Source organism: Grampus griseus (assembly GCF_964374135.1).
Source record: "Grampus griseus genome assembly, chromosome: 2".
NCBI classification, from domain to species: domain Eukaryota; kingdom Metazoa; phylum Chordata; class Mammalia; order Artiodactyla; family Delphinidae; genus Grampus; species Grampus griseus.
The window spans coordinates 142145573-142171063 of NC_139018.1; the positions used below are offsets into that span (position 1 = coordinate 142145573).

Here is a 25491-nt window from a genome sequence, read left to right on the forward strand (position 1 = left end):
TCTACTTCCATCTCTGTGGATTTGTCAGCAGCGTTTTTAGCAAGCACGCTGGGTGACTGGGGGTGGGGTGCATCCACATTTGGGAACCATTGGGTCAGATAGTCCTGAGGGTCCCTTTTAAGTTCTGAAAATACGGTTTGTTTTACTTAACTGGAAAAGGCCCATATCGTGTAAGCTTAGCGGGTTCCAGCCCCGTATCCATCCCCAAGCCTGCATGAACTGTCAGCCCCACCCGACTTTACTGGTGGCTCTTCCAGTCCGTATTCACTGTGCAAAGCTGGTTCACCCTTTCCTCCTGTAGGACACCACTTCTTTCTTCCCATCATGGAAAACCGAGGCCCCAGCACCTGTTCCCGGGTCTGAGCGGCTGCCTCCCTCCACCTTCCTCCCTGTTTCCCTCTGTGGTCTCTCTGCAATTTTCCTTTATAATTCACACTGTCTGGCAGCTTCTGGCCTGTTCCTGGCCGTCTAGTGTGAAGTTTATGGTTTCCTCCTACCACTTCTGACTCTAGTCATTCCCTTGATTTCCAAACAAAACCACAACATATCTCAGCTTCCAGTTCATCCTTTTATTACCCCTGTCTCTTGTGGTTTGGGGGTGCTTGCTTGTTGACAGTGAGCTGTATTTCAGATCCCTTGAGGAAAGCCTCCCAAACCCTCCTGGAGGAGCTAAATATTTCTGCCTCTGTGGTTAACTATGGCCCGAGCTCTGAATTTACATAGAAAGTGGATGTTCAAAAGGCTTTTCTTTTTAATTAGAAAAATAAAAATTATAGCTTATAAAGCTAAGCCAGGGAACTGCAGTTTTGACCTTCTTAACTTTCAGCTGTGGAATGTGTTGACAGTTGATACGGTTCATTGTTGTTTTAAAAGTTCTTCCCTGGAGCCTTCCTAGTTTTTCTGCGGGATTCACAACACTTCCTTAGCCGTGCTGCCCTCCCTCCCATTTTTCATATATGAGAAGCAAGGATTTAGAACACTTTGTGTATTTTCTTCACTGCTATTTTAGCTTCTGCATTTGTGCTATTTGTATTTGCTAAAATCAAATTAGGTTATGTTTCAGGCAGCTGTTTTTCTCACAACAACAGCAGTAAACAACGAATATTGAGGACTTCTTTTGTGCCAGACTGTGTTCTAAGTGTTCCATGTGGATTAACTGATTTAATTCTCACAATGACCCCATAAGGAGGCATTATTATTCGCTTCATTTTAGGGATGAGGGAACAAAGGCATAGATTAAGGAATTATCCAACATTTCGGAGCTATCAAGTGGTGGATGGTGATTCTCTGGCATGTGATACTAGGAAGAGCTCCAACTTTATGTTAGGAGACCTGAATTCAAGTCTCTCCCATCCTTAGGTTGGTCTAATAGGGCAGATAGAGAAGTTAGTGATTATATTACAGTATTGTAAGGCTTAGGGGGTCAGGGATGGCTTCCTGGGAGAGGTGGTACATGAAATGATGCCCTAAGACGTACACAGATGTCAGAACAGCATGTCAGGTATCGAGGTTGCATGTTGGCCAACTGGCCTGTGGGGGCCGCACCTGGACATTGAGGTACTAAGCGTGGAGGGGGGCTGGAGGAGAAGTAGGTGGTAATGGCAGCTAGGAAAGTAAGCAAGTCTTGGAGGTCTTCCATGGTTTATAAAGGAATTTGGACTTCATCTGGAGGCCGTGAGAGCCATTTAAGGATTTTTAACAAGTGATGTAATCACAATTACATTTTTAGAGAGATCTTTCTGGATGTCTGCAGTTTGTTTCTAATTATTTACTATGATAAATAAAACTGTAGCAAATCTCAAATTGCCCATCTCTTCATCTCTAATGGTCTCCTTGGGACACATTTGCTGGGGTGGAATTTCTGGGCCAGAAGATAGGCACGTTGAAGGCATTTAATTTCTACTGTCAAATTTCCTTTTTAAAATTTAAACCAAAGATACTATAGTGTTCAGGCAGTGCTGAATCTTGTTTTGTTTTTTGTTTTTCCCCCATAGTAATTTTAAAAATGAAATTCTCATTAAATTGGAGGGGATCTTTGTGCATTTTTTTCTGGGAGATTATACAGATGGCATACTCTCTAAGACCCTCTATATTTAAGGATGCCTTTCTTATACCCTCAAATGAGCAGGAATATGAACTCTTGTTTAATAAGCTATCTTCTTTTTTTTTTTCCTTAAAACTGTGGACATACGGCTCTGGATATTGAAAAGGAAACATTTGCGCCTAAACTGTCCTTCCTCCTTGTGTTGTGAACCATTTTTTTTTTTTCTGCTTAGATATAAGATTTTCCCCATATACTTAAAATTAGAGGATTTTTCTAGAATAAGTCCAGGTTCTATTTTCTTTTCAATAATTTTGGTAAACAGTGAGGGCTTTTAAGACATAGATTCAAATCTTTCTTGGGTGCATGAAAGTTTTCTTCTGTTGTATTTGTGCCTCTTTTCTGTTATTTTTCTTATTTATTCTAAAGGTTCACCAACTGTCTGTATTGCATCTCTTCTCTATTTTTAACATGTGATATTTTCCCCCACCTCTTTGTCTTTTTTCCTCCATGTTTTGGAAGCACACCTCCCCTTCAAACAAAAGCACTTGCCCTCCTCCTCATTGAATGTATTTCCTCCTATTCATTTGGATTTTCTTCTGTCATAGAGCAAACTTTGCATTATTTTTGTATTTTTCAGTCTTTTCTCAACCAAGCCAGAGGTTTTTTTCCCAGCCATGTTTTGACTCCTTAACCCCATCATTTATCTTTTGTTTTGTAGAATGCTTCCTTGAATTTTATTGTCATTAAATTTTAAGGAGATGCTATACATTTCCTTCTGTTTCTGATAATATTTTCCCCAAAATATGCTTTTCTTTCACTAATACAGTTTACATTCTTCTTTTAGAGCGAAGGATTATTTTATCAAGTGGGTATTGGTGTTTGTTTATTCATTTTTGAAATAAGAAAAGTAAATGCCCCCAAATAGTATTGTTGAATTTTCCTGGCATCCTTTTATTGTCATCTTGGATGATCTTAAAATGCATCTCTCACCTATGATCTCTCACTGCTGAGGCAGGGTAAGATAACGCCAGTAGCTACTTTGTAATCTTTGACAAATTACCCTCAGTTTCCTCATCTGTAAAATGGGAATGATAACAATACTTCCTGATGGGGTTGTTGTTTTGAGTAAATGATAAAATATATGTGAAGTACATAGAACAGTATCTCACATGAATAATAATGCAATTAATGTCAGTTGTCATTTTTTATTGTGTTGTAATTATTGAACTTTTCACCCTGACATCTCATTTAATCCTTACCTAACCCCATTAGGTTGGTACCATTACTGTTCCTATTTTACAGAAAAGTATGGCCTTTGTATTTGAGTAACAATTTGACTGGACATAATATTCTTGGGACCCAGATTCTCTCTCTCAAAGCTTTTGCTCCATCCTTTTCTGGTTTTGAATGTTGTGAGTCTGAAGTCCGCCTGACTTTTTATTCTTACAAGGGGCTTTTTTTGTGATGCTTATACAATTCTTTCCTCATCCTCAAAGTTTTACTTTTTTAAGCCAGGTACATTCATCTACACAAACATAGTGCTTTAAGACAACCCAAAGTTATTATCTCACAGTTCTGTAGGCCAGAAACCCATTGGATTCAACTGGTTTCTCTGGATCCCCCTAGGCTAAAATCAAGACGTCTGTCAGCCTGAACGCTTCTCCGAAAGGCCCTAGGGTGGAATCCACTCCCAGGCTCCTTCAGGGAGTTGGCAGAATTCGGGCGCATGCAGTTGCAGAGCTGAAATCTCCATTTCCTTGCTGGCTGTTGGCCAGGAGTTGTTCTCAACTTCTGGAGGCCTCCTACATTCCTCAGCTCCTGGCCTCTTCCATCTTGGAACCAGGAACAGCGGGCTGAGTACCTCTCATGCTTTGAATCTCTCTTGCCTCTTGTTCTGCTGCATCTCTCTAACTCCAGCCAGAGAATTTTTTCTGTTTTTAAGGACTCATATGATTAGATTAGGCCCACTAGGGTAATCTCCCTATCTTGAGGTCATAACCTTAATCACATCTGCAAAATCCCTTTTGCAATGTAAGGTAACATATTCATAAATTCTAGGAATTAGGGTGTGGACATCTCTGGGGGGGGGCATTATTCTGCTGAAAGCTCTAGGTTTTTATGTGAATCATTTTTTCATCACTTTTTCCTGGAAGACAGCGTACCTTTCCAAGCTGTATTTTAGGCACATTTTTCGCATATTTTATTTGTGAACACTTTTTTTCTGTTTCATGTGTTGAAACCTCTACTTGAAGGATCCAGTTGTCTTCAATATTGGATTATTTAGGTTCTCTCTCATTTTATCTCTAAAAACTGCATTAAAAATCAATTTTAGAGAGGTATAATTTACATACAAAAACTGTCTATTCAAAGTGATGAGTTTTAACAGATGTACACAACCATAAAACCCCAGCCCCATTCATGATACAAAACATTCCCATCACCCCAAAAGCTTCCTTTGCAGCCCATCCCTCCTTTCACCCCTCTAATTGCTTTAAAAGCTTCTCTTTCTGTCTCTCTCAACACTGCATTCACTTCCAAGTCTTGCTTCTATGTCATTAATTTGATTTTCAGCTATATTTCTTCTGTTTTTCTTCTTAGTTCTGAATTATTTGTTAGTTTCTAATAATGTTATGTTTCATAGTTTGTTTCTTCAGCTCTATAGTTTTCCATTTTATTCTGTTGTTTTGTCATCTTGTGTCTAAGCTCTCATGTTAGTGAATTGCTCTTCTTTTAAGTTCTTCTGTTGTGCAAAGACATAGGGAACATGCTCTGTTTCTCTGGTTTTGTTGTGCCCAGACATTGCTCTTCAAATGCTTGTGTGCAACTGCGCTCCATTCTTTTCTTTAAAAAAAATTACTGTGGGAGAGAAACAAAAACAAAACAAGATTCAGAACTGCATGAACACTATACTGTCTTTCCTTTAAATAAAAAATAATACATAGAAGAAGATCATGCTAGAAGATGCATACATTTTGGAGTTGCTGTGGCTCCCCACATCACCTCCCCCAAATCATTCATGGCTAATTTGGACAGCTCTGACATTTGTTTTTTAAGAGGACCCTTAAAAGGATCTTTGAAAACCAACTTGAGGAAATTCCCAGGTGGTACAGTGGTTAGGACTCTGTGCTTTCACTTTTGAGGGCCCGGGTTCTATCCCTGGTCTGGGAACTAAGATCCCACCATCCCCCCAATTTTTTTTAATTAAAAAATTGAACAGAAAAACAACTTGAAAGATCCAGGACACCTAGAAAAATATCAAGTGTAACCATCATTTGCCCTGTTGGGAATTGAGGTGAGCCTTCCTCTCAGGATTCTGAATCTACAAGACACAGGAGTCCAGTCTGAATGAAAAAAATCTACTTCCCATTAAAACGTAATCCCAAATTTTAAGTTTTTATTACAAAGGCAAAAAGAGAAAAATATTAATGATCATAGAAGTACCGTATTCATATGGTTAGAAAGTTCGGACATTTTAAAGCTGCAAAACAAAAAGTAAAAGCCTCCCTTTACACACTCCAGTTCCCAACTCTTGCAATTGCTTCCTGAAAAGAGAAATTATATGTAAATCAGCATATATAGACATATAGCTATAAATATATACTATATATAGTGTATACACTATATATGTGTATATATATGCCCTTTTGTGTATTTAGACAAAAGATCATAGTATATATATCCCACACTTATTTCATTTAACAGTCTTCAAGAGAAGACTATTCCTTATCAATCATATAGACTCACCTCCTTCTTTTAAATGACCTCATCTTATTACATTCTATGGATGCATCATCTTAAATTTAATCAGTCTCCTCCTTTCCAGTTCTACCGTGGGAAAGCAACAAGCAGAGAGTAAACATGCAAATATTACTCCAATACCTCTCCATCCTGAGAAGTTAAGCAAAACCTTTCATGGAAAATGAGGATTAGAGAATAGAGTTTCCCACTAACAATTTTCAACCCAGGAAACAAAAATGCGGAAAGGGAGGAGTTATTGATATTTCTTTATTGGGCTCATCTAAAGCAATGGTGTTTCAATTCTGCTGATTGGTATGTGCTATTGTGTACAACTGTAATGAAGCCTTATCTAGGGAAAGAAGCTTAAATGACTCTGAGAGACCCTTGTAACCATATCATTCTGAGATTTTAAACATTAAGCCTTGGAACTGCATTTTAAGCAAACATCTCAGCAGCATTTTCTGAAGTTAGTTAGTACAACATTATCCCATGAATAGAGGCGTATATTCACTTAAGTTTAGGAAATGATGCCCATTATATTCCCCTCTTAAATATGTATGGTATGCATTCATATCATAGTTTTTGGAAAAGTTTTGCAGTAAATAAACCTATTCAACCTTATTGAAAGCAAAGTTTCCCAGACTTATTCTATTACCGCACTCTTTCCAGCCTATTACTTGTTAATATCTTATGATGCAAGTGTTCCTTCAGAGTATCTTTAAAATATATGTCCCTATTGAATCTATGTTTTAAATTCAGTGCAGGAATCAGTAAACATTTTATGTAAAGAGCCAGATAATAGCTCTTTTAGGTTTTGCAGACCAAACAGTCTATATTGCAAACACTCAGCTCTGCCGTGTAACACAAAAGCAGCCGTAAACAGTGGGTGAACAAGTGATCGTGGCTGTATTCAGTAAATCTTTAATTATGGACACACATTGAATTTTATGTCATTTTCACATGACACAAAATATTATCCTTCTTTTTTTTCCCCCCAGCCATTGAAAACTATAAAAATCATTCTTAACAGGTAGGCTGGATTTGACCTTTGTAGGCCTTTGGTCTACAGACCAAAGGGGTGACACCCTGTGATTTAGTGGATAATGATTCAGGATAAGAAATAAATGCTTTATTCAGTCAGATTGGGCAACACCTGGGATATTTTCAAGAAGATTCAGAAGTTTTGTGTATTTATATATTAAATAGAAAAGAATATGAAAGCTTCATCCACTCTTCAGAAGGCATTTGTTATCCTACAGTTTAGCTCCTAAATATCGAGACATTTTAATAAAACTCTGCCTGTTAAGAAAGGGTAAGCTCAATAAAGATTTCTTGAATAAATACTGGTGAACATCTCCATACTATAAAAGAAATCAGAGTAGAAATGATCTCTACACAATGGTTTATTTATTACCAGATCTTAAAGAAAACCTTTTAGTGATGATCTGCAAAGGTCAGAGCACAGAATTTGAATTATAAAATGGGTACAAAAGTTCAGTGTATCTCTGGTACAAATTTCTTTCCATGGCTGACGGGGTTGGAACATTTGTCAGCGACACCTTTTTGAGCACCAACAAAAGGACAGCATTCCAAATATATTGAATTTCCTCTGGATGAAGTTACTTTTTTCCTTCATACGATGCTTGTCGCTCCTTTTGTGGCCTCTCTTGAATGACTGCCCATGTCCTCCCCCCACCCGGGGCTCCCCCGTTTCACGCAGGTTCATTCCAGAGCCCTGGTCCGCCTGCAGCACCACGTGTGGGCCGGGCGTTCAGGTGCGAGAGGTGAAGTGCCGCGTGCTCCTGACGTTCACGCAGACGGAGACTGAGCTACCCGAGGAAGAGTGTGAAGGCCCCCGGCTGCCCACCGAGCGGCCCTGCCACCTGGAACCCTGTGATGAGAGCCCCACCTCCCGTGAGCTGGCCGCCTCCCAGCAGGAGCAGGACAGTGAGATGACTTACGACTGGGAGTATGCTGGCTTCACCCCTTGCACCGCCACGTGTTTGGGAGGTATGTGATTTTTCTGTTTAAGGGACGGTTAGGTCTTGCATTGCGGATGGTTTGAGAAATCACTAAATCGGGTAGGCCAAATATGCAAATTAGCAGAAGTCAAAAGGAGGTTAAGGTTGAATAATTGACAACTATGCCTTTTCTTTCTTTCAGTTTTCATCGTGATTATTCTAGAAAGATAAAGGACTAGTGGCACTGTAGCCTGTGCTCCTTGGCCTAAGCATCCGCCTAACTGAGATGGAACGAGAGGTCACTGATTAATAGGGAATAAATAGGAAAATGCAGAAATGATTAGTTAAGGCAATCTTGTGCATAAAACAGAATTACAGATTGAGGCAGCCTGGGATTGCCCTATCTGATGCAACTCTTGGTCAGAAGCCATCCTTAGAAAATATTTAGGTCCATACCTGCACATTGGACCAGAAACCAGTGCAGAGCACACTGGTCACCATGATTTATGTGTGTACGTGTGGGGTAACATGCATAGCCAGGGGACCCTGTTAGGATTAGGAAGTGGTAATATAGTCAGGGGACCCCACTGGGGTGGAAGTTGGCCCCAAGGTGCTTTAAGCATTCCAGGATCCAAAAGGAAGTGGATGAGCAGGGCGTGGGAGTCCGGATAGTCATTCTCTCTCTGTTGGAAGGAAAAAGACAGAAATAATCAATGGGAAACCTAGATCCTCTACTAACATGAAGGAGACTCATCTCATCAGGAATCCAGGCCCCTGACATCCTATCACTGACTCTTGACTGTGCCTTCCTGCCAGCTGTCATGGCTAAAGTTGGGGACTAGAAATGCTCTGACTTCAGTCCCAGCCAACGGTGGAAAAGATAAGGAAGCTATTGCCTTAGGAGGCAGTTGGCTCAAGAGCAGGCTCCACTCCTCCTGGCGGCCCCGCGCCCACTAGGAGCTCCCGATCGGGTCTTAGAGCTCATGGACCAGTCATTGTGCCCAAGCCTCTCCTCTTTTGCCCCTCAGGCTCTTGAGGACATTCTCAATCCTTGCCATCCAATCACTGTGATTTCATGGTATCTGTCTTTCTCCTTTCTTGTCTAATCAACCTGTAAACCCACCTATCCTAGACACCAGCCTGTCAATAGACCCAGATGAGGTGGTGTGTGCTTTACCCCCAGGTTTCAGCTAAGCTACTGCCTTTCGCCTGGAGGTACACATGTGCAAGTTAGGAGAAGAACCCTTATCTGCCTCCAGATTCTCTCTATCTCTTACTTGCTTCTCCCTGGTTCCTAGAAGCCCATCCCAACTAGCCAGGAACTTAGCCTGGTTCACCCTAAGTGTCTGCTGTGTCTCTTCCCTTCCAGGCACGTAAGTCTCAGTTACCTGCACACTGCCACATGTCTGCCGTTGCCCCAAAACCTAACTACTGCTCCCTCTGGGTTCAGGGTCCTGGCCACGTCTTTTGTTATATCTTGGAAACCTTAAGACTGATATGCCCTTGGCAATCTGGGAGCTAGTACTTTCTTGATGAATCTGAGGAAACCCTCTAGAGATAGTCACTGGGATGCAAAAATGTTCTCCTATTCAATTGCAATTATAGATGTCTGGAACTTTCTACTACATGACTACAAAACGCAGCTGTCTCTACCACTTCTGAGCCACTACATTGCTGTATTTTCACCAGAGACTTGGAGCTTTGTCTTTCAGTATGAGAGCAGAAATAAGCCCTGCTATTGCTTGCATCCCCCAAAACTACTGTGTTAATCTCAGGCTTTTTAAATACTGCCATTGATAGAATTACTGTTGCATCTAGTACTCTGTTATCCTTGACTTCAGTTCTTTTCCTGACCGGGAAGGCCCCCTCCAGATGGGAAAATATGGCTTGTTGGGTCCTTGGAACTCAGCAGGCTACTAGGAGTTGCCCAAGGAAAATTGACCAGGTAAATTCTGATTCAGCTGGGAGAGTCTATTAGACCTCATTTTTGGAGCCTGGTGCCAAAATGTTAGGATCTGCGGTGTTCCCAGTGTCCACTAAGACATCCCTAGTTTCCACCTCCAGGATGCCTGGATCCCCCTGGAATGATTTTCTGTTTTTTGGGTAACAACTTTATTAAGCTGTTAATTCACATACCATACGATTTATATATTTAAAGTATACAATTTGGTGTCTTTAAGTATATTCGCCAACTTGTGCAGCCATCCTCACGATCAGTTTTAGAAAGAACACTTTCCCCCCAAAAGAACCCTGTATCCTTAAGAAATCACTCCCCATTTTCCCTCAATCCCCCATTTCCCTGCTAGCAGCAGCCTCTGGCAACTACTAATCTACTTTCTATTTATTCTGGACATTTCATATAAATGGAATCACACAATAAGTGATCTTCTGTGACCCCTTTCTTTAACTTAGTGTGTTTTCAATGTTCATCCATGTTGTAGCATAAGTCAGTACTTCATTTGTTTTTAGGACTGAATACTATTCCATTGTATGGCTGTATCACATTTCACCATTCACCAGTTAGAATTTGGATTATTCGCATGTCTTTGGTATTATGAAAAATACTGCTCTGAACATTCATGTTCACATTTTTGTATGGACATATGTCTTCATTTCTCTTGAGTATATACTTAGGAGTAATAGCATGACCAGGATCTGTTTCAAACATAAAAGTTTTTGTGAAACTTGACTAATGCAGTTTATCCTTATGGGCACTGTGGACCTTTTGGCCTATTGTGAGGAGAAAAATGCCTTGCTCATGTTAGAAATACATTTCAGTATTCAGATGGTTGATGGGAAGGTGTCCATTTATTTCTGACATCCTCTTGTGTATCTGGAATGCATTTTACGTATTTTAATAGCCCTCAACTTGGTAATCTTTCAACTTTCAGTTAAACAGGATTTAGCCTTGTGAGGGTGCCTTGAGCTGTGTAATTAAGAATTAGATCATTAAGATGAACCTTGGATACCCACTAACCCAAATTTTACAGTTGGGGAAGCTGAGGATCAGAGGGCATCACACAGTCCAAAACAGAAAACGAGCAGCTTAATTGTTGTTCTTTAGAGAGGGTTGATTGAACTGTCAGTGCTTATAATAAGCTTCTTAACTTTGTAAAAAGTAACGTTTTTAATTTCTTGGGTTCAAGCTTAAAATTTCCTTTTAAATACATAACTAAATTCTATAAAAACTGGAAAGCTTGGAGGATTATAAAATACTCTATAAATGCAGGAAACCAGACACCTGCTCTGTGCTAGACTCCATGCTCTGCACTTGCTTCTGGGCTCAGGATCAGGGTACAAAATGAAGGCATAGTCCTTGTCCTGATGGAGTGCAGCTTTCGCTTATTTCGGCTTTACTGTCTCTACTCCGTTACTTATAGGCGGTGATACTTGCCTCTCTGTGATCCATTTTAATGTGGTTTTAGCGGCTTGGCCTCTACAAGTCCACTTACGTGTGGTTTTGAATGTGGGTTTTTAACCCTCACCCTGGATAATAGGCAGGGTAAGTCTGCAGTGACTGAAAACCACAGGAAAGTAGAATTTCCACAGGCATATAGTTATTTCTTCAACATTCCTGTTTCTGTAGAAAAATAAGATATGCAAATTATAGATTTCCAAAAAGATAAACTTTCGGTCACATCTTTTTTTTTTTTTGGGATACGCGGGCCTCTCACTGTTGCGGCCTCTCCCGCTGCGGAGCACAGCCTCCAGACGCGCAGGCTCAGTGGCCATGGCTCACGGGCCCAGCCGCTCTGCGGCATGTGGGATCTTCCCGGACCAGGGCACGAACCCGTGTCCCCTGCATTGGCAGGTGGACTCTCAACCACTGCGCCACCAGGGAAGCCCACAGTCACATCTTGATATTGTGTATTTGTATATTCTAACTTGCCTTCACATCATATAGGAAATAAAAGTAAATCCGTTTGTTGTCATTACTGATGATTAAGAACGTTTTACAAATCTGCTTTCATACTGGAGTGGCAACAGAGAATTCTTTTTCAATTCCCAAAAGTATGAAGCATGCAGACGTATTCAATTTCCATCTTCCAGAGTGTGTGTGTGTATGTATGTATGTATACAGCATTGTGTTGTGTGTGTATTTGTATGTGTGTGTGTATATGTGTGCGTGTGTACATACATGTACATTCTAGAAATTATGCTTACCTTTTTAATACCCTCTGGTAAGGTTTTGTAATTTACTACCTCATAAACATTCCTCACTAAAGTTTTCTTTGGTATCTTATATTATTTGTTGCATTTATGACCTTTCATTTTCACCCTTGTATTTTCTAAAAGCACAGGCTAGTAGCATACACATGGACTTTGAGGCCTGGCCCCATTTTTGAACCCTAGTTCTTCCACTCCCTTTGGGCTAGTTATTTAAGTTTGTAGAGGTTTATTTTTGTAAAATGAGAAGAGCCATATCTACCTTATTAGGATTAATGAAAGGATTAACTGTTATTCTTTTTTTTTTAAACATCTTTATTGGACTATAACTGCTTTACAATGGTGTGTTAGTTTCTGCTTTATAACAAAGTAAATCAGTTATACATATACATATATCCCCATATATTACTCAGCCATAAAAAGAAACGAAATTAACTGTGATTCTTAAACAAGGTTATGTTGGAGAGGTGTTTAATCACAGTGCCTGACACATGGTATACGATAAATGTTGGTGGGATGATTGGTTTATAATATAATAATAATAGGTTATTCATCTTATATTAGAATACTGTTTTTTTCCCCTTTTTAAAAAAAATCTGACTAAACTGCTGAAGCCCTTAATGCATCTAACAGTTTCCGAGTGCATTCTTTTGAATTCTTCAAGTAAATAATCATCTGCAATTAATGATGATTTTTCTCTTTCTATTTCCAATAGTTATTTATCTTGTTTATGTTTTATATCTTACTGCATTGTCCAGAATTTCAAAAACGATAGTAAATAATGTGGATAATGCTAACTTTGCCTTGGTCTTGACATTAGTGGGAATCTCTCTATTGTTTCATTCAAAAACAACAGCTTATAAATGTGTAGTGCACGTTTCTTTGTGCCAAGCACTTGGCTAGGTGATATGGACTCAGTAGTTCCTACCTTTGGAACTCAAATCTAGTGAGGGAAATGTGTTACTCACATAATCACACACACATATATGTAAAGTTACAGCTGGTTATAGCAGCTACAGAAGAAGTATGTGGTGCTATGAAAGCATATAATAGGAGGAATTTGACCTAATTAGGGAAGTCCGGGAAAGCTTCCCTAAGAACAATTACTCTCGAACTTAAATCTGAAAGGTGAGGAATTAATTAAGCAAAAGAGAGGCTGGAGATGGTGGTACAAAGAGAATTTCCAGCAGAAAAAAGATCATGTGGAAGGGCCCTACGTGGCGGGAGGGCACATGGGACATTCCAGGAGCTGAAGAAGTCGGGCACAGCTGAGGTACTGAGAAAGGCGGAGTTTAATGTGAGATGATGCTAGAGAGGAATGCAGGGGCCAGACAGTTAAGGCCTTACCGGCCGTGTTGATTTGGGTCTTTATCCCAAGATCGATGAGAAGCAATTCAGGTCATTAAAGTTGGAGTTAATGATCAAATGTTTATTTCAAAAAGGTTAGTCTGGTTGTATTGTAAAAAAGGGATTAGAAGGGTTCATAGCAGATGTAAGAGGGACCATCAAAGAAGATTTTGCTGGTCCAGGAAAGAGCTTGGGCTGGAGTGGTGATGATGATGGAGATGGAGTGAGCAGGTGACTTTGAGAGATGTTGAGAAGGGAAAAAGTCTGTCAGTGGAGTGGGCCAGTGGGAGTGAGGTGGCAGGTCTGAGTCCTAAGATTCTTTTCTGAGATGATGAGTGCCGACAGGCGGTCCAGTTTGGCAGAAAGAAATCATGACTTCAGTTTGGACATAATGATTTTAAAGTGCCTTTAGACTTCCAAATGGAGATGCTAAAGAGACAGTTGAATGTGTGAATCTGAAGCAAAGTGGCAAGATCTAGTCTGGAAATATACATTTATGAGTCATCTGTGTACGGAGAGAATTGAAGCCAGGGGCATGTATGCAAATCTTCAGGAAGAGAACACCTGTGAGCTGTGGGGAGGGTCTAAGAATGAGCTTTGAGGAAATTCAACATCCAATGGCTGGGTGGAGGATACTGAGCCACAAATGTCAATGCAATGAAGAGGTCAGCCAGATAGGAGCAAAACCAGGAGGGAGTGGTGTGGTGGGAACCAGAGTCGGCTGTGTTGAGGGCACTGAGAGGTGAAGTGAGGTAAACTGAGAATCAGCACCGGGTCCAGCAAGGGGAAGTCACTGAGGACTTACAGGGTCAGTTCCATGGAGTGGTGGAGACAAAGTCAGACTTGAAAGGACAGAGGAGAGTGATAGGTGATGAAATGGAGATGAATAGATTAGATTTTCTTGTGGCAAAACTTACAATAAAGAAAACAGAAGTAGAAGGCTAGAAGGCACAGTGGGTTAAGGGGGAGGTGTGTGAGTGTGCTGTCATTTAATGACAGGGAGCCTTGGGTACCTTTAAAAGGCAAGGAGAGGGGAAATTGACAATAAGACAATCATAGTAGGGGATTTTAACACCCCACTTTCCGCATTGGACAGACCATCCAAATGAAAATAAATAAGGAAACACAAGCTTTAGATGACACATTAAACAAGATGGACTTAATTAATATTTATAGGACATTCCATCCAAAATCAACAGAATACACTTTCTTCTCAAGTGCTCACGGAATATTCTTCAGGAGAGATCATATCTTGGGTCACAAATCAAGCCTTCGTAAATTTAAGAAAATTGAAATTGTATCAAGTATCCTTTCTGACCACAGTGCTATGAGACTAGATGTCAATTACAGAAAACAATCTGTAAAATATACAAACACATGGAGGCTGAACAATACACTACTAAGTAACCAAGAGATCACTGAAGAAATCAAAGAGGAAATCAAAAAATACCTAGAAACAAATGACAATGGAAACATGATGACCCAAAACCTATGGGATGCAGCAAAAGCAGTTCTAAGAGGGAAGTTTATAGGAATACAATACTACCTCAAGAAACAAGAAAAATCTCAAATAAACAAACTAATCTTATACCTAAAGCAATTAGAGAAAGAACAAAACCCCCTCAAAGTTAGCAGAAAGAAAGAAATCATAAAAATCAGATCAGAAATAAATGAAAAAGAAATGAAGGAAACGATAGCAAAGATCAATAAAACTAAAAGCTGGTTCTTTGAGAAGATAAACAAAATTAATAAACCATTAGCCAGACTCATCAAGAAAAAAAGGGAGAAGACTCAAATCAGTAGAATTAGGAATGAAAAAGGAGAAGTAACAACTGACACTGCAGAAATACAAAGCATCGTAAGAGACTATTACAAGCAACTATATGCCAATAAAATGGACAACCTGGAAGAAATGGACAAATTCTTAGAAAAGCACAATCTTCTGAGACTGAACCAGGAAGAAATAGAAAATATGAACAGACCAATCACAAGCACTGAAATTGAGACTGGAATTAAAAATCTTCCAACAGACAAAAGCCCAGGACCAGATGGTTTCACAGGCGAATTCTATCAAACATTTAGAGAAGAGCTAACACCTATCCTTCTCCAACTCTTTCAAAGTATAGCAGAGGGAGGAACACTCCCAAACTCATTCTACGAGGCCACCATCACCCTGATACCAAAACCAGACAAAGAGGTAACGAAGAAAGAAAACTATAGGCCAATATACTGATGAACATAGATGCAAAAGTCCTCAACAAAATACTAGCAAACAGAATCCAACAGTACATTAAAAGGATCATACACCATGATCAAGTGGGGTTTATCCCAGGATTACAAGGATTCTTCAGTATACGAAAATCAATGTGATACACCATATTAACAAATTGAAGGAGAAAACCCATATGATCATCTCAATAGATGCAGAAAAAGCCTTCGACAAAATTCAACACCAATTTATGATAAAAACCCTCCAGAGGGCTTCCCTGGTGGCACAGTTGTTGAGAATCCGCCTGCCGATGCAGGGGACAGGGGTTCGTGCCCCCGTCCGGGAAGATCCCACATGCCGCGGAGTGGCTGGGCCCATGAGCTGTGGCCGCTGAGCCTGCGCGTCCAGAGCCTGTGTCTGCAATGGGAGAGTCCACAACAGTGAGACGCCCATGTACTGCAAAAAAAAAAAAAAAACCCTCCAGAAAGTAGGCATAGAGGGAACCAACCTCAACATAATAAAGGCTATATATGACAAACCCACAGCCAACATCGTCCTCAATGGTGAAAAACTAAACCATTTCCACTAAGATCAGGAACAAAACAAGGTTGCCCACTCTCACCACTATTATTCAACATAGTTTTGGAAGGTTTAGCCACAATAAAAGGAATCCAAATCGGAAAAGAAGAGGTAAAACTGTCACTGTTTGCAGATGACATGATACTATACATAGAGAATCCTAAAGATGCTACCAGAAAACTACTAGGGCTAATCAATGAATTTGGTAAAGTAGCAGGATACAAAATTAATGCACAGAAATCTCTGGCATTCCTATACACAAATGATGAAAAATCTGAAAGTGAAATCAGGCAAATACTCCCACTTACCATTGCAACAAAAAGAATAAATTGTCTAGGAATAAACCTACCTAAGGAGACAAAAGACCTGTACTCAGAAAATTATAAGACACTGATGAAAGAAATTAAAGATGATACAAACAGATGGAGAGATATACCATGTTCTTGGATTGGAAGAATCACCATTGTGAAAATGACTATACTACCCAAAACAATCTACAGGTTCAGTGCAATCCCTATCAAACTACCAATAGCATTTTTTACAGAGCTAGAACAATAAATATCACAATTTGTATGGAAACACAAAAGACCCCAAATAGCCAAGGCAATCTTGAGAAAGAAAAACGGAGCTGGAGGAATCGGGCTCCCTAACTTCAAACTATACCACAAAACTACAGTAATCAAGAAAGTATGGTACTGGCACAAAAACCAGAATATGGATCAATGGAACAGGATAGAAAGCACAGAGATACACGCATGCACATATGGTCACCTTATCTTTGATAAAGGAGGGAAGAATATACAATGGAGAAAAGACAGCCTCTTCGATAAGTGGTGCTGGGAAAACTGGACAGCTACATGTAAAAGAATGAAATTAGAACACTCCCTAACACCATACACAAAAATAAGCTCAAAACGGATTAAAGACCCAAATGTAAGACCAGACACTATAAAACTCTTAGAGGAAAACATAGGCAGAACACTCTATGACATAAATCACAGCATGATCCTTTTTGACCCACCTCCTAGAGAAATGAAAATAAAAACAAAAATAAACAAATGCGACCTAATGAAACTTCAAAGCTTTTGCATAGCAGAGGAAACCATAAACAAGACGAAAAGACAACACTTAGAATGGGAGAAAATATTTTCAAAGAAGCAACTGACAAAGGTTTAATCTCCAAAATATATAAGCAGCTCATGCAGCTCAGTATCAAAAAGCAAACAACCCTATCCAAAAATGGGCAGAAGACCTAGATAGACATTTCTCCAAAGCAGACATACAGATTTCCAGAAAACACATGGAAGGATGCTCAACATCACTAATCATTAGAGAAATGCAAATCAAACTACAATGTGTCACCTCACTTTGGCCAGAATGGCCATCACCAAAATATCTACAAACAATAAATGCTGGAGAGGGTGTGGAGAAAAGGGAAACCTCTTGCACTGTTGGTGGGACTGTAAACTGATACAGCCACTATGGAGAACAGTATGAAGGTTCCTTAAAAAACTAAAAATAGAACTACCATATGACCCAGTAATCCCACTACTGGGCATATACCCTGAGAAAACCATAATTCAAAAAGAGTCATGTACCACGATGTTCACTGCAGCTCTATTTACTATAGCCAGGACATGGAAGCAACCTAAGTGTCCATCGACAGATGAATGGATAAAGAAAATGTGGCACGTGTACAATGGAATATTACTCAGCCATAAAAAGAAACGCAACTGAGTTATTTGTAGTGAGGTGGATGGACCTAGAGTCTGTCATACAGAGTGAAGTAAGTCAGAAAGAGAAAAGCAAACACTGTATGCTACCACATATATATGGAATCTAAAAAAAAAAAAATGGATCTGAAGAACCTAGGGGCAGGACAGGAATAAAGACACAGACGTAGAAAATGGACTTGAGGACATGGGGAGGGGGAAGGGTAAGCTGGGACAAAGTGAGAGAGTGGCATGGACATATACACAATACCAATTGAAAATAGATAGTGGGAAGCAGCCGCATCGCACAGGGAGATCAGCTCGGTGCTTTGTGACCACCTAGAGGAGTGGGATAGGGAGGGTGGGAGGGAGACACAAGAGGGAGAGGATATGGGGATATATGTATACATATAGCTGATTCACTTTGTTATACGGCAGAAACTAACACAACATTGTAAAGCAATTATACTCCAATAAAGATGTTAAAAGTAAAATAAAATAAATAGACACATACAAAAAAAAGGCAAGGAGAAAGTTCCAGAATGAAAGCAAAAGGCAAAGTATCAAGAAATGTCCTAAGATGCCAGGGAGTGAAATTCATAGCCTGGTTGTGGAGCTCAGTCTTAAATAGTTGCAGGAGCAGCTCCTAATGGAAACTGGCAAGGGAAAGGCGAGGATGGATGTGAGGGTGGGTGGGTGTATCTGCTTGATCGCAGGAAGTTCCTATCTGGTTGTTTCTGTTCGAGTGTGTGTGAATATTTGTGTGTGAGTGATTTGGTATGTGAATGCCCAGTTGTTTGAGGTCACATGTAGTATTCTTTTATTATACTTTTGACTTGATTACAATGTGCTAGTATTTAATTTAGGGTTTTCCATGCATGTATGAATGATATTGATGCACGTAGGTATCATCTGTTGAGCGTGGTGGAGTACAAGATGCCTTCCTGCAAATGGGAAAGTAGGACTGCAAGCTGATTTGGCCCACTATGGGCTCATTTTAGCATACTTCCTATGGAGATGTGTTCCCGACATGGTACATCAGCAATAGCTGTTTTGTTCTCTTCAGATCCCTTCAAATCATAACAGGCCTCTAGCTGTAGTTTCTTCCAGCTACTCTTGATATAACTGGTCACTTCCTTTCAGGCTCCAGTGATGTTTATGATGCCCTTCATAAGGCCAAATGGCTTTCAACAGTCCTTAATTTTTACCAGCTGTCTTCTCATCTGGCTCCTAAAAAGAACTCACCTATTTGGAGTGCTATAAAACTTGCATTTTCATACCAGAATGGCACTCCTCTGGGTCCATACCATATTATGGTTCTACTTTTTTTCATTACCTGGGAGCTTATAGCAGTAGTTATTCTATCATACTGGCTAATCAGCAGAAGGAAAAACCTATGCTAACTGTTCTTTTCAATATGGCCCTAGGCTTGCATCTGTCATATAGCATTGTATAAAGCAACACTATATGAAGTAGATCTGGGTTTTTTTTCTCTTAGATTTTTATCATCAGTTTTATACTAGTTTTGTGAGATGACTTGGAGTTTTCCATACCTTTTAATAATCTTAAATAGTTCATATCATAGAAGCTATCTGTTTTAAAAGTTTGGAAGAATTTGCATCTATAACTGTCTAAATTCAGTTCTTGCTTTTCCCTCTTGGGGGCAGGATTGAGGGAGGAGCACTGTGGCTGGATCATTAACATCATTTTCAAGTTTCCCCCCTGCTTATTGTTATATACAAGGTCTTAATTTTAAAGTGAATTTCATAATTTAGATTTTCTTGGAAAAAAGTCATCTATTTCATGATATTAAAACCATCATCAAGAGATGTTCATCTAGTCTCAGGTTGCTTTAAGACTTCCTCTTCTCTTTTTTTCTTGTCACAAATAATCTGTAACCTAGTCACTCTTTTTGACCTAGGAGTTTTATAGGAAATGACTTAAAAAATTCTAATGTTTGGATTGGGGGGTGGGTTAATTGTTTATTATTCATTTATAGTTGGACTCTATTATGGTCAAGAATGTTACTTGCATAATTTCTGGCTTATGGAATTTAGTGCAGTTTTCTTTATAGACTCATATAGGATCAATTTTTGTTAATGTTCCACTGGTGCTTAAAAAGAGCATATTACATTTGTTTCTAAGGGCCAAGGCTATTTGGTATTTTATCAACATAATTTTCTTATTCAAATCATTTTCCCACTTTGAAAAATAATTTGATATGTTAAATAGTGGGTGTCATCTTAAAGGTTCTGACTATAGATTTTTTTATTGCTCCAAGTATTTTTTACTGGGTGTGTGTGTGTGTGTGTCTGTGTGATGTTACTTGGCATGTTGAATTAGTCAAGATTTGTTTGCAAGAAATCCAACTCAAACTAACCTTAAACCAACAAAAGGGAATGTATTAGCTCATTTATTGGCTCTGCTTCCCATCATAGAGTCTGTGTTTTTACCCTTTAATTATGAATTCATTTCTTGATGTAGGCTTTGGATATTTTTTTGCCAAAGAAAAAACAACCCTCTTAATATGACATTGTAGAAGTCAAATGTGAAGTGAAGGATGTTGCCTCATGCTACCAAAGGAATTTATTAGAAAACTTACATCGAAATTTCAACACTTGATTTATTTTATGACTTCTAAATGCATATTTGCGATTACTATCCACATTTTAAGTATAAGATGAAGTAAACTTATTTTTATAATTTTTACTTTTGAGGATAAAGGTTAACTCAATCCTCTTGAAGTGAAAAGTGGTAAAGTCATATTGTAGGCCCAGTACGTGGGAAGGGACATATTCTCGTGGCCGTCTTTGGAAAATGCATTCTACCTCAATAAGTATCCTAAATCGCCTCTTAAACTTCTATATTTTTTGAGTAAAGTTGCTTTAAGACCCAAAGATTTGTCACAAATGTTGTGAAAGTCCATCAAAATGGTTAAAATGAGATAACTTTGGTGCTTTCAGACTCACCCCCTCAGTCTCCAGAAAACATTTCAAAATAGTCTCTAAGTGTATTTTGTAAATAATTTTGATTACAAATTAAAATATATGTGAAAGACAACTGAATTTTTCTCAGATTAAAAAGAAATGAAACCTGCTAGAAAATGAACATCTGTAAAGTCACTAAGAAAGTTTGACATTTGCTGGTGAGAACCCAAGGTGTGATGTTGTAGCAGTGTCTCCTTGTATTTCAGGTTAGCCACTGTTTATTTAAAAAAAGAAAAAGGTTCATGGAAGATGCATGGAGATTTAAGACTGCATCCTGCCATGGATGGGAGCATAAGATTACAGCCGAAGAAAGCAAAAGAAAATTTAGTGAAAAGAACTGAACATCTCAAATACATATTTTATATATACTTTTGGCCTGTACTGCATTCTGCGAAATATTGTAAAATGGTTGAATTGAAACATGGCATTTGGAAAAAGAACCACAATCTTATAACATAATGGAACACACATTTTTGCATGAAACTGAATACATTGCATATTTCAAATAGCATAGTCAGTCGCTATTACAATTTTCATTTGATTTTTTTCATCAAAAGTTTCATTTATATTTTGTTCAGTTCTGATTTTCCAATAATTTTTTTTTTTTTGTCTCAACAAAAAAAGAAGAGTGGTTGAGACATGGGCTTTGGGGTCAGACAGACCTGTCTAACCTCAAAGGAAAAATGTGCCTGTGAAAGTTCATATTTGAACAGGGAAGCTGGTTGGCTGTATTGCATTTTGGAATCCCTCGGGTACAAAAGAAAGACCACTGAATTCGGAAGCAGGAAATCTGATTTTCAGTTTTGAATCTACCACTCTTTTGCGGTCTTCATTTCTCTCTCAACTGTTTCCTTATGATTAAATTAATAAAATGGAGATAATGATACCATTCTTTTGACCTCACAAGATTATGGTGGGCTCAAATAGTGTATTTGAAAGCACTTCATACACTGCAAATCACTTTCCCAATGGGAGGCATTCCTGTTGTTTTTGCTAGTAATAGAAATATTACTAATGATAGTATTTAGTGAACAGGAACTCCAACTCTAATGAAAATTTTAATAAGGGTTATACACCAAATTTAGCACATATTCAATGATATAAAGCAAGTGTTATTCTTTAGGAGCTGATATGAAAATTCCTCTTAGGGAAATTATTGTATATGTTTGGAAGGAACACTTTGATAATTCATTTGAGGGAACTCCTAGCTTTGAGTATATTTGGAATGCAGGTCAGTCTGAAGGTGGATGGGGAGTCGGGATGCTCCTTAATGTCTTAAAGTGAGTATATTTGGGGGAGGGACAGTAGAGGGACTGAGTTTAAAAGGTGATGGAGAGAATATCAAAGACTGGGAGACTTTGCAAAATGCAAAGTCGTTTGCTCCACGTGTACCCTGAAATGCAGCCTGCAGCCACGTAATATGGTCAAAAGGGCAGTAGCTTAAGAACGAGAAGTCTCAAGACCCTGTTTTCTTTTTTCCGCACGAGTTATTCTAAGTCATTTGCACTTTTTCTCTTTCCAACCTCCAGGCTATCAAGAAGCCATTGCAGTGTGCTTACACATCCAGACCCAGCAGACGGTCAACGACTCCTTGTGTGATATGGTCCACCGTCCTCCAGCAATGAGTCAGGCTTGTAACATGGAACCCTGCCCACCCAGGTATGTGCTGTCTCATGCTCCCAGGACACACCGTCTGAATGGTAACACCCTCCCTTGCAGAGAAACACGTGTGTGCATTGAGACTGGTGGGTCCACCCAAAGTAGATCTGCCTGGCCTACGTCGGAGTTCTCCCTTCTCTGTTCGAGTTATGCCCCAGCCAAATTCTTGCTAAGATGCACAGATACTGCCAGGTTCAGCAGGAAACCCCTTTAGTCTGACTTTTGTTTGCATCAAACATGAATGAACATGAACTGGCCTGCTGCTGACAAAACCATGAGGTCAGCAGTTTTGTCCTGTCTCCTGTCTGTCTCCTCAAGAACATTTCTGTGCCCAAAGCCACATCCAAGAGCACAGGATCTGAGGTCGGGTTGGCACTGGTACACAGTAGGTGCTCAATCCATATTTGTTGAATGACTGAGTGATCTCCTATTTGTTACCTAGAACTCACACCAGTGTGTTCTTACCTTCCCACGATTTACCATAGATCTCAGATTATGGGGTGTAATGTTACAGGCCCCAAAGGGTAGGCGAGGTTGACTTATTTTTGGTCTCCAAGTTTGAACTTAAAAGTTAATCTGCTTCCTTTCACAAGTCCTTTTAAGATCCTGGGGAATTTTATCAGAAGGAAGGGTAGGTTTTCCCCCTGTTCCTCTATCCCTGCGTGTTGCTGGCTACAGAGGATTATAACTCAGCATCACTGGTCTCTCACACAAGACCTTCCAAAATCCAGGCCCCATTTTTTTCTCTTCTCTATCCTTTACCTTTATGATCTTGACCACTCTTCTCTGATAAATTTAAAACCAAGAATTTAAAGCCCATTCCCAATCACCTCCTCTCTCTTGTTGCCAGATTCTCTTTCCTGCCTCTTAGTAATTATATCACCCATCTGATGAGGTACCTGTATTCACTAAAGGTGAGTTTAGTTATGTCTAGGACCCTAAGTAATTGAGGAAGTTTGTGTCCCGTGCCATACGGGAGTAAGGGTAGGTTTTTATGTTTATTCAGGAAATAAGTTGTGCTTCTGGAATTCTCTTGATCTTTCTGATTTTGATTCCATGAGATGTGTTGGCTATGAGGCAGAAACTCCTGCCTTCCTGGTCTGAAGTGGTGAGGGTGAGGATCAAATAAGTCAGGGCATCCTGGAGATCCAGTCTTATGTATCCCACAGATGGGCCCTTTCCTTGTGGGTCTTGCTCTCTAACCTGCAGAGTCTTGGGAAGAGGCCAGCTCAATGCATGCTTCATCCCTGGGGAGACCACACCTGCAGTGAGCCAGGCACAGGGTTTTATCTAGCCGTATTTCTTTTTAAAAAATTTTTTATTGGAGTATAGTTGCTTTACAGTGTTGTGTTAGTTTCTGCTGTACAGCAAAATGAATCAGCTATACGTATACATATATATCCCCTCCTTTTTGGATTGCCTTCCCATTTAGGTCACCACAGAGCATTGAGTAGAGTTCCCTGTGCTATACAGTAGGTCCTCATTAGGACATGGAAGCAATCTAAATGTCCATCAACAGAGGAATGGATAAAGGTGTGGTCCATTGCAATATTTCTGACTTAAGTTGTCGGCTAAGGAAATACGCGGAACTTCTTGACTTGCGTTAGAACCGTCTTGCTGTGCTCAGCTGAGAGGAGGCAGTAAAGACCTACAAACGTACTTTGGAGAGCAAGACCCAGAAACAGCATAGGGAAATCTTCTTTCCTGGACATCTCATTTCCACCCCCAGGTTTCTGAATTCCAGAGTCATCCGTACCAGAACACTAACAGAAAATTGCAGAAGAGACAATACAGTAAGACTATTAGGATCTAGCTGGGCATCAGGATACCCACTTTGTCAAGTCTGTCCGGAGCTGTCCAAGAACATCAAGTATATGGGAGGTGGTGCTGAGGCTATATCCAATTGGAACGACCTTTTCATCTTTTTTTTTTTTTTTTTGGTAACACCTTTATTGGAGTATAATTGTTTTACAATGGTGTCTTAGTTTCGCTTTATAACAAAGGGAATCAGTTACACATATATCTCCATATCACTTCCCTCTTGGGTCTCCCTCCCTCCCACCCTCCCTATCCCACCCCTCTAGGTGGTCACAAAGCACCGAGCTGATCTCCCTGTGCTATGCGGCTGCTCCCCACTAGCTATGTATTTTACATTTGGTAGTGTATATATGTCCATGCCTCTCTCTCACTTCGTCCCAGTTTACCCTTCCCCCTCCCTGTGTCCTCAAGCCCATTCTCTAGTAGGTCTGCGTCTTTATTCCCATCTTGTCCCTAGGTTCTTCATGACCTTTTATTTATTTATTTATTTTAGATTCCATATATATTTGTTAGCATATGGTATTTTTCTCTTTCCGACTTACTTCACTCTGTATGACAGACTCTAGGTCCATCCACCTCACTACAAATAACTCAGTTTCGCTTCTTTTTATGGATGAGTAATATTCCATTGTATATATGTGCCACATCTTCTTTATCCATTCATCTGTCGATGGACACTTAGGTTGCTTCCGTGTCCTGGCTGTTGTAAATAGAGCTGCAGTGAGCATTGTGGTACATGACTCTTTTTGAATTATGATTTTCTCAGGGTATATGCCCAGTAGTGGGATTGCTGGGTGGTATGGTAGTTCTATTTTTAGTTATTTAAGAAACCTCCATATTGTTCTCCATAGTGGCTGTACCAATTTACATTCCCACCAACAGTGCAAGAGGGTTCCCTTTTCTCCACACCCTCTCCAGCATTTATTGTTTGTAGATGTTGTGACGATGGCCATTCTGACCGGTGTGCGATGATACCTCATTGTAGTTTTGATTTGCATTTCTCTAATGATTAATGATGTTGAGCATTCTTTCATGTGTTTGTTGGAAATCTGTATATCTGCTTTGGAGAAATGTCTATTTAGGTCTTCTGCCCATTTTTGGATTGGGTTGTTTGTTTTTTTGATATTGAGCTGCATGAGCTGCTTGTAAATTTTGGAGATTAATCCTTTGTCAGTTGCTTCATTTGCAAATATTTTCTCCCATTCTGAGGGTTGTCTTCTCGTCTTGTTTATGGTTTCCTTTGCTGTGCAAAAGCTTTGAAGTTTCATTA

General features: G+C 39.6%; 1 protein-coding gene across 1 annotated transcript in view; it reads left to right on the forward strand.

Annotated features, from left to right (window-relative positions):
* Window positions 1-25491, forward strand: part of ADAMTSL3 (ADAMTS like 3) — a gene marked incomplete at its 3' end in the record, with an annotated part of 370362 nt that overhangs the window by 237046 nt on the left and 107825 nt on the right. Inside the window, exons 16-17 of the mRNA XM_082647461.1 lie at window positions 7503-7792; window positions 22274-22403. Of these exons, the coding sequence (XP_082503587.1) occupies window positions 7503-7792; window positions 22274-22403 (420 nt within the window). The remainder of the gene's footprint in view (window positions 1-7502; window positions 7793-22273; window positions 22404-25491) is intronic.